This window comes from Lepidochelys kempii, chromosome 24, assembly GCF_965140265.1.
Source record: "Lepidochelys kempii isolate rLepKem1 chromosome 24, rLepKem1.hap2, whole genome shotgun sequence".
Classification (NCBI taxonomy): Eukaryota; Metazoa; Chordata; order Testudines; family Cheloniidae; genus Lepidochelys; species Lepidochelys kempii.
In genome coordinates this window covers 3,916,109-3,925,696 of record NC_133279.1, presented here as the reverse complement: position 1 = coordinate 3,925,696, position 9,588 = coordinate 3,916,109, and the positions used below count along the sequence as shown (strand labels likewise).

Genomic DNA, 9,588 nt, shown 5'->3' with positions numbered 1-9,588 from the left:
TGGATTATTCCACCCAAACCGCTTTGTCCATCCCTAGCATCAGGGTCAGCTGTTTCAGGCTACTCCACTGCCACCCTCCAGCCCTTCCCTCCATCTAGCCTAAGGAAATAAAAACCCAGCCCCCTAGCACAGGGCGATATCTGGCCCAGCAGGGCACAGCCATGGGAGCAAACAGCTTGGTGATCATATTAAGTCATTCGCGACCATGGAGTTTAGGAACTTGGCTCTCCCAAAAACAGCTTTTGGAAGGGATATCAAGTTCAACCTTCATGCTTCAGGGCATGAGCCAACAACTAATTACTAGGGGCCAGGAAGGAACATTTTTTGGGCGGGGGGGGAATTTCATCTCTGCTGTTTGCTGGGTTCTCTAAAGCAGCTGGTACTGGCGGGTATCAGAATAAAGACAGCAGAACAGATGGATCTTGTGGTCTGATCCAGTCGGGCGATCCCTATGTTCCACGTTCCTTTTCTTCTGTCTGGATCAGATGTTCCTCTTGTGGGGGACTTTGAGTCTGCATCTGGTCCCTAGGCCACATCCAGTTCACCACAGGCTGGCAATCGGTGCAGGGGAGGCGCTGGATGAAGTTTTCCTAGGAATTAGGCAGACAGAGAGAGAAGAGGCCAGAAGAGGGTTGGATGCCAGAAGCACATGGACAGTGTGCAGGCAGCGACAGGAGTTTTCCCCTTCACCTTGTCAGGGTCATAAAAAACCCAAATGATTTAACTTACTTATGAGGCAGAGACATGGGGCGATGTCATGGCTTTGTTCCTTTAGCCTGAGCGAGCTCTTAGCTCGATCATCCCCGACAGCCACAGGGCCAGACTGGTCCCTGCAGCAGCACGAGAGACAGCTGCTTGTGTGACTGCCAGACCGTGGTAGATGTATCAGGGATTGAACGAGGGACCTCCAGAACCAGCCGGCTGGTTGGGGCAGCAACAGACTCATCTCCTCATGTGGACCGGCACCAAGGGAGGCCTGTTACACACTCACCAGTGGGCTACGCTTGCACGTCCCCTAGATTGCTGCTGCGGAGGCCATGTTATAAGCTTGGGCAGCCCGACATTAGGAATAGGGGCGTGGCCTATCGTGGACCCTCCCCCTGCAACTTGTAGCTGCAGAGAATGGCTCAGGCAGAGGCCACATCTCCTCCAGATCCCTGCCCCAAAGAGCTTACAAACAAAAGGGGGGGGAAACTGAGGCACATAGGGCAAGTGGCTTGACCTAGGAGAGCCAGGAAAGAACGCAGAAGTCAGTCCCCGAGTCCCAGGCTGCTGCAGATGGCTACAGAATGAATCCCCAAGTTGCTACATTTCTGGAGCCACTAAGATGGATCTCTGTCACAGGCGGCCATAAATCCTTCCAGATGAGACCATAAACCTTGAACCATCACGTGTGTGTCTTTATCAAATGGCTTTCAGCAGCTTGAATAACAAAAATAAAGCTTACCCTCAAAGGCTGCGAGAGTGAATGTGGTTTTAACAGTTGAATTAATATGTTTGGTTAGTTCATGTTCGAGGAACATTTGATCGTAAAGTTGTAACCCAGCAGATTAGGGTTTGGTGGACACGTGTCCGGTATGGGCATGCAGCTGCCTTTGGAGCCGGATCCTCAGCCAGCGTGAACTGCTGGAGTGCCATTGACTTCAGAGGTGGATTTATCCCAGGTGAGAATCCAGCCCTAGATGTCTGTGAAAGCACTAGTCACCCTCGATTCTTTGGGTTGGAGCTCCAACCGCCGGGGCTTCGGAAGAAATTTCTTCCATGGGCAAGATTATTCCATAGTTGCTCGTGAAGAAGTTTCTTGTGCCTCCCTCTGAATCTGGGAATTTTTGAGTTTGATCCTCCTATGTCCCAGAATTCCAGTTGCTTCCACTATGTACCCCCTCAGCAAGAAACATCCCAGAATGCATAGAGCTCAGCAACAAGGCAAAGCACCATGAGGTACCTCTCCAGAATGCTTTACTCCAGACTAAGTCCCCGCTGTGTAGACGTAACGAAGTAGGAAACAGCTGGCCATGAGGACGCAAGTATTGCAGGTTCTCTCAGCTGCAACAGTTAGTGTGCAAAAACCTCAGTGCTAGATACCTTGGCCCTCTCCTCCCCCGCCATTTAGACAAGGCCTTACAGACCAGAAACTGGACTGAATGGCACATAGGTCTGTTAATTCCTACATTCCGCTCCAGGGCATGGCTATTAAACCTTCCATTAGAGGTTGTCACCTCCAGCCAATTCCTGGCAGGGCCTCAGGAAAACCAGCCCCACCCATCCTTTTGGAAAGCCCAGGGAGATCTAGGGTTGCCCGTTTGGGTTGGACGTATTCCTGGAGGTTTCATCACATGACATAATCTTCAATTAAAGAGGACTCTAATTCCTGGAGACTCCAGGACAGTCCTGGCATCCCTACAGCTCCCCAGACGGGCGGTGCTGTAGCAGGACCAGTCGCCATCGCTATAGAACAAGACACCGGTGGCCAGATATTCTCGGCCTCAGGACCTACCACGAGGGCCAGATTGCGAGAGGGGCTCAGTGCCCGAGGCCCTGAGCTCTTTGAAAGATCGGGCCGCTTATTTCAGTGGCTAACCAGGAGCTGAGCACTTTCTGAAGGCCTGCCGAGCCCTTCTGCGCACAGTTCCATATTAAGATCATCCCAGTGCAGCTTCGTAGGTCTTGTCTACATGTAAAACACCGCAGGGGTGCGGCTTCAGCGAAGACGCTACCCTTCTGCCTCCCCGAGGGGTGACAGCTAAGTGAACAGGAGACTTCTCCCATCAGCCTAGTACTGTCTACACTGCTGGTTAGGTCGAGTTAACAGCGTCTTTCAGGGGTGTGGATTTTTTTCACCCCATAGCGATGTAGTTATACTGCCTTAATTTCCTAACATAGACCAGGCCTTAGAGAGACCATGGGCATGCCCGAGGAACCACCCAAGCCTTGGATGGAGCTGGGCTGAAGAAGCAGGAACCATGTAACGCGGTTCACCTTTGAGAACGGGTATTATGCAAAACAGGTCGTGGTGCTCGTCCATTTCACTTCTGGGTCGCTCCGGCACGAGCGCTGCTCAGCCCTCTTCCTTGCACCACGACGGGCCGCTGTGTGGGATCCAGCTGAGAGCTGATCAGGAGAGCACGGCCAGAGAAAGGGGAAGGATAGCCCCGCGGTTAAGTCTCTGGACTGGGGTTTGGGAGACGTGGGATCTGTTCCTGGCTCTGCCCCAACTTGCTGTGCACGTCACTTCACTCAGGAAGTGGCAGAAGGTCCTGCTCCCCGCTGCTTACCCAGGGAGGGGTTGTTACCCAGACATAACGCCACCCAAGTTACACATTCCCTGGAGCAGTGGGGCAAGTAACCTCCTCTGCTATCGCCTTATCACCACCCCTGCTGAGCTCGACTGGATCAGAGACTCGTTGGGAGGTCACGAAGGCAGCAGGCGTTGGATATCCAGTAGGTCCATCCAACCCATGCCCTGATAGGGAACGGAAGAGCAACTTCTCATACCCCTGGGGGGGGGAGGGAAGTCTAAGGGATGGTGCATGAAGCTGGGACGCAGGAGAACTGGGCTGAATTCTCAGCTTAGCCACAGTCCCTGGGCAAGTCACCGAATCTCTTTAGCCCTCAGTCCCCCATCTGTAAAACGGGGATAAGAGCATACCCTGCCCCCCCAGGGGTGCTGGGAGGGTCAAATCCATTCGTGGCGGTGAGGCTCTCTGCAACGCTAGTGGTACTTTCTCTGCAAGATTTAAAGCCACGATCTGACCCTAGGCTCCTCCTGCCTTCATGGGCTTCCTCCCTTACTCTCTCCTGCACTGCGTGTTCCAAAGCACATAGTGACCCCAAGGCCAGCCAGCGCGCTCCACCGCAGGGACAGCTGCACCGCCGGGGTGGCAACAGCTTGTAACGAAGGCATAACACACTGGAGGGTTAGGAAGAGAATAAACTTTATTTCCTGGCCCTGATAGTGATTTCTACATACCCAGGGCTGGGTATAATCTAACACGCAGCGTGCTGTGGGAACCTTTGGATGCTAATTAGCGCAGTCATGCTCTTTCTAGGTGACAGCCAGAGGCAGCACGATAGAAGGCCCCTGGGTCCGATTTCGCTAGGCTTTTAGCACAGATCCAGGACATGGCCCCAGCTTTGGAACAGTGTCTGGGAGGGGCCCGCCAGTGCCAGACCCCCGCCTACGAGTCTCACACTCCCTCCAGGGTAGGGCCAGGTGGCTTCACCACCTCCTTAAAACTGGCCCTCTGGGCCAGCAGCACCCCTGCTTCACACCGCGAACTCCAGTCAGCGAGGACCACTGAGACAGATGCCGAAGGAGACTCGTACGCTCTTCGGGGAGTCACGCCCCTCGCCCAGCATCTGCGGAGATGCGCGCACAGCTGCTGTCAGAACTTTAGGGTTTATTCGTCATCTGGGACACAGCCTGGGAAGTCCTGAGAGTAGCACAGAGAAGGTTAAAGCGTGATCCAATGTGGTTAGCCCTTGGTTCGAGCTCTGTCTGACCCTCTGCTTGGCCTCCTTCCTCTGACTCCAGCTGAGAGTCCTGACTCCTTCCAGCAGCAAGCTCGGATCCCCCACCTCACCTCCCGGTCCTTTGCCCTCCAGCTGGGGAAATGCTGCTCGGCCACCCTGAGGCGGGAACGTCCAGATCCCTCTGGGTTGTGGATTGCGAGGCATCTGGGCGACTGGATTTGCCATGGTCTTCTCAGCTGCTCCACTGATGTGCGGCATAAACGCCAGTCAGCTAAGCGCCATTCTCACTGGTGTCCTAGCCTGCCCCGAGAGCAGACAGCCCTTGTCCACCCACTCAGTAACCATGCACATATAGGGGAAACTGAGGCAGACACAGGCGCCCTAAAAATATTACAAACGATCCCCACTTCGTCACACCTAAGAAACTCCCTGCAGTGCTAGCTCAGCTGCCCAACTGAATGCTGCCAAGGTGGGTTATTTGTCGCCCAACTGAATGCTGCCAAGGTGGGTTATTTGTCATGACTCAAGCAGCACTCCAAGCTCAGAGGGTCAAAGAGGACACACCAGACGCCATGGCTTTAGAGGACAAGGTGTCCCATACAGCTGCAACCCACTGGTGAGCGTGTGTGTCACAGGTCCCCATCTGTTTCGGGGCCGAGATGCTGCGTTGGACATGCTGTACCAGTCGGCAGTCCTGGCTCTTTAGATTAGCGCCGGTCCCCAGTGTCCCAGCCAAACCAATGCCCACCCAGCACCTGCAGAATGGTCATCTGGTAACTGTGGCAGCCGGCCATGGGTCACCTCTGCCAGTGGCCAAGTTTGCCATCTTGTCCGGGACAACATTGAGGGAGGTGTTTGCAGCATTGAGAGGGCTCCCCCCCACAGCACCTTTCTCTGTCAGGCTGCCATTTCTCTCACTGTGAAGACAGGAAGTTTCATTATTGGGAGGGGAAACTGAGGCACAGGGAGAGATGAAGTAATTTACCCAGGCAGGGAGCCTGAGGCAGAGCCAGCAACCAAGCCCAGGGCTCTTGAGTCAAACACCACCCTTCCTCCCTGTGCTTAAGCAACTGCCACAGCTTTCCTCCAGAGGGATAGCCCTTCCATCAGTGCAATGCAGCAACCTCTGAGGTGGAACTTGGCAGCTGAACAGTTGTTCTCAAACAACTTTTAATCACCACTGCGCTGGGGCTAGCTTTGAACCCCTGAACAGGCTGGGAAAGATGCTGGAACACCTGAGCTAGCTAACCCATTCCTCTGTTACATGTCCCCACATGAAGTACCTCCATCCATCACCAGAACATTTCCTTCTCCACATCTGGTCTCCCATACACTTCCTCTGACCCCTGGATATATGCACTAACTATTCCAACTATGTTGTGGCTAGTGGGTCCTTTCCAACGGCTGAAATATTTCTGGGCATCAATTGTTTTAACATCTATTTCACTTCTACATTATTCCTCTAATAAGGTCGAACATCTGGAAGGTTGGATGCTTTAAGTACCACTGCTTAGTTCAGTTTAACTATCGCACCATGGTAACAGGAAAAAATCTATGCTACAAACATCCCAGACCATGAAATGCCACAGAAATTGAATATAAATGCAAAAGCCATGTTTCCTTTGTGGGTGTGATATGTTTGCAGCAGCTAACAATCAAAGTAAAAATCTCCCAGGACCTGATACACAGGAGTATGACTCTGAAGGGGAATGTTTTAAATTCCTCCTGGGTGGTACAGCTAATGGGTCCTGAATTTATCTAGAGGCAAAGATTTTACAAACCTGTCCCTGAAATGCAGCCACCTCTGGGGTGGGGCATGGTAGCCATACAACAGCCACACAGAACATGGCACAGGGATCATTCACTCATCACTGAAATGCAGCAATCTCTGGGGTGGGAGACAACAGCTGTTTAACAGTGCCCAGCAACAGCTCAGGCCAGGAAGCTGGGCGTGTTTGGAGACAACTGAAAGCAGAGAGGAGTTATGGAGGTGAAACGTAATGACACATTTTGGAATTAGGCCAGCTCTCTGGCATTAAAGCCCCCAACTCTTGCACACACAAGAAGGCACCAAGGATCTTCAGTGGCCGGGAGAACCATTTTGCGCGTCTTACCAGCACTGAGGGTACTTCTAACATTACAGCACTTTCTACAGCTCACATCCCCTGCTGCTCCACCACAGCGAACACCTGGGAACCTTCAGGTCCCACTGCAAAGCCCAACTGTTCACCCCAGAAGGAGGGGTGAGCAGATGGAGGAGGAGCTTTGGACAGCAGCTCCTGTCGGTTTGCATTTTTTTCCTCCACCCATCGCTTGCCAGCTTCCACCATATTTGGCGATGCCCTTTAGTCCCCAGCTCCTGGATTCATGTGGTTAGGGCAGAGTCTCAGCTTCCATTTAAAGAAAAGAAGAGCCAAGCTGGAAAGCGTGGGCCCCCTCAAGGCTCGGACACCAAACGGCAAATAAAAAGAACCCAACGTTTGTTAAGCCGATCTCAACATTAGGGGCCCAACTCATGAATTCTAAACACTTGGGGCTGCCGATACTGAGCCAGCTCTCTGTGCTGGCAAGGAGGGAGGGAGACTCCGAGATACCCTTGCTGGCCAGAGAATACAGCAAGCTGTACAAGAACATCCCCTGGCAGGCTCCCTGCTTTTCCAGAGCTTCAGTTCCAGGGCTAGAAAACCCCCTGAGCTAAATGCAGCCACCACATCAAACACTACCAAAGCCTACAGCTGCCTGTACCACCCCTAGTGATAGGAAAGAAGAAGGGCTGGGCTGTGATGAATATGAAGGGGGCTGCTAGGACAGACCTTGCTGCTCTCTCTGGCTTCTAGGCTGGGCTATATAGGTCACCAGATGGGGTTTCCCCGAAGACTAGCTGACAGAAGGATCACACGCGGGCTCTGGAGTTCTGCTCCCATCACCAGGGCCTCTGGCCAACACCCTCCATTAAGTTGGATGCGTTCGCTGGCTAAGCCACGATAACCCCAGACTGTAACACATCCCACCAGCCCCTCCACACATCCCCCTTACCTTTGCATTGTTACCATAAGTCCAGGCAGGGGGTGTTGTTTTTGGCACCACGGCAGAGTGCAATTGCTGACAGATTTCCCCCTCTCTAGCTTTACTGCTCCGGCAGTTACCAAGGAAAAAACTTGGCCAGAGGGAAGGGGAAAGAACTGTGTTTGTAAAGGCCCCTGGGCCACACCTGATTGATTGACAGCACACAATGCAGACACACCTTAGAGGCAGCAGGAGCAGGCAGTCTCTGGGTGATCTGGGATTCCATGCCTAGCCGGTAAGCCAGGGGTGACTTGTTCAGAGTCAGCGATTTATCCTGATGCTCAAAATGTGAGACCATGTTAGCAGAGACCTTGGATAAAGGACAGCATCTCCTTCCTTTGGGACATGGAGCAGGGGGGTAAGCCCCACCCAGGCAGCATTCAGCAATTGCAAGAGGCTCTGGGTCAATGACTGTGTTATTGTTTGTGGTACAGTCTTGTCCAGAGAAGTCATAGCTGAGCTCAGAGCCCCTTCGCGCCAGGCGCTGCACAGACATGGAGCAAGACAGTTCCTGCCCCAGTGAGCTCACCGCCTGAACAGCCCAAAAAGGGAAAGGGGAAACTGAAGCACAGAGCAGGGCCATGACAAAGGTCATACAGCAGGGGAGGGGTAGAGCTCGGACTAGGACTCCTCACTCGCAGGCTAGACTTACCCATTGGGCCGTGCTGCTGTTCGCTCGCCACAGCTGAAGAACAGCCTGGAAAGTCCTTTATGGAAAAGGGACCCTGGAAAAGATCTGAGGGTTGCAGGGGATAATCAGCTGAGCAGGAGCTCCCAGCGAGCTGCTGGGCCAAGAGGGCTAAAGTGACCCTGGGATGCAGAAACAGAAGAATCTTGAGTAGGAGCAGAAGGTTATTTTGCCTCTGTACTTGCCACTGGTGCGACCGCTGCTAGGATCCTGTGTCCAGTCCTGGTGCCCACAATTCAAGAGGGATAAATCACAGCGGGTTCGGAGAAAAGCCCCGGGAGAGATTTGAAAACCTGCCTTCCAGTGATAGACTCAAGGAGCTCCATCTATTTAGGTTAATGACGAGAAGGTGAAGGGGTGACTTGATTAAGGTCCCTAAACAGGGAATTAACGGGCTCTTCAATCTAGCAGAGAAAGGGCTCCCATGAGCCAGCAGCTGCAGCTAGACAGATCCAGACTGTACATGTTTAACAGTGGGAATTCTTAACCATTGGAACAATTGACCAAGGGGCGGCTCCATTCTTAAAGATCTGCCCTGGGCATTAGTGTGGGGACGTTCTCTGGCTTGTGCTTCGCAGGAGGGTCAGACCAGAGGATCATGTTGGTCCCTTCTGGCCTTGGAATCTATTTCCAGCCAGGCAGGGGCACTAGATGCGGGGACTGGATGTGGGCACTGCAAGATCTCTGTTCTCCTGGGGCCGTCTGCATCTGCTCCCCGGAAGCCCAGCCTCACAGACAGCAGCCCTGTTTTTCTATGCAGCTCATTCTCTCCCCATGACGCTCCCGTGCCCAGCCACTAACAGGGGGTCCCTCTATCACAGCCAGACCGGGTGCAACAGGCTGGGGAGCCAATTGCTTTTATCTAAGGCTTCCACTATTACGGTGCTAGGGGCTGTACAAGTATCCAAGAACCTTACTTTCTTTGATGTATTTATCCTCACAGCACCCTGTGGGGCAGGGCAGCGTTATTATCCTCATTGTGCAGATGGGGAAACTGAGGCACAGAGCAGGTCTAAAGTCTGTGGCAGAGCAGGGACTGGAACCTTTGTCACCTGCTTTGCAGGCTAGCGTCCTAACCACTGGACCAGCCTTCCTCCCACCCCCCTGACATCTGGACCCACAAGCATCATGGGGGTGCCCTGGGGTCCCCTGTTCAGTGAAGGGGCCCTGGGGTCCCCTGTTCAGTGAAGGGGCCATCTGAGACAAACCCTCCTGCCCCCCAACTCATTTCACACAAGTCACCGAACAAATCTGCGACAGTTTTTACTCATACCCAGCCCGGCTCAGATTCAAACCGGTGACCTTAAGGTGACAGACTCTGTATCCTGTTTCCAATGCCCCCCACCACCCCTAGCCACGCA

The 9,588-nt window shown here is 53.2% G+C and overlaps 1 protein-coding gene across 5 annotated transcripts in view; it reads right to left on the bottom strand.

Annotated features, from left to right (window-relative positions):
- Window positions 1-3,952: 3,952 nt before the first annotated feature.
- ISG20L2 (interferon stimulated exonuclease gene 20 like 2) overlaps window positions 3,953-9,588 on the bottom strand; it is a 23,698-nt gene continuing 18,062 nt past the window's right edge. For all 5 annotated transcript variants that reach the window (XM_073323230.1, XM_073323234.1, XM_073323229.1 and 2 more), the window contains exon 5: window positions 3,953-5,390. In XM_073323230.1, coding sequence (XP_073179331.1) covers window positions 5,240-5,390 — 151 coding nt within the window. In that variant the 3' untranslated portion in view covers window positions 3,953-5,239. The remainder of the gene's footprint in view (window positions 5,391-9,588) is intronic.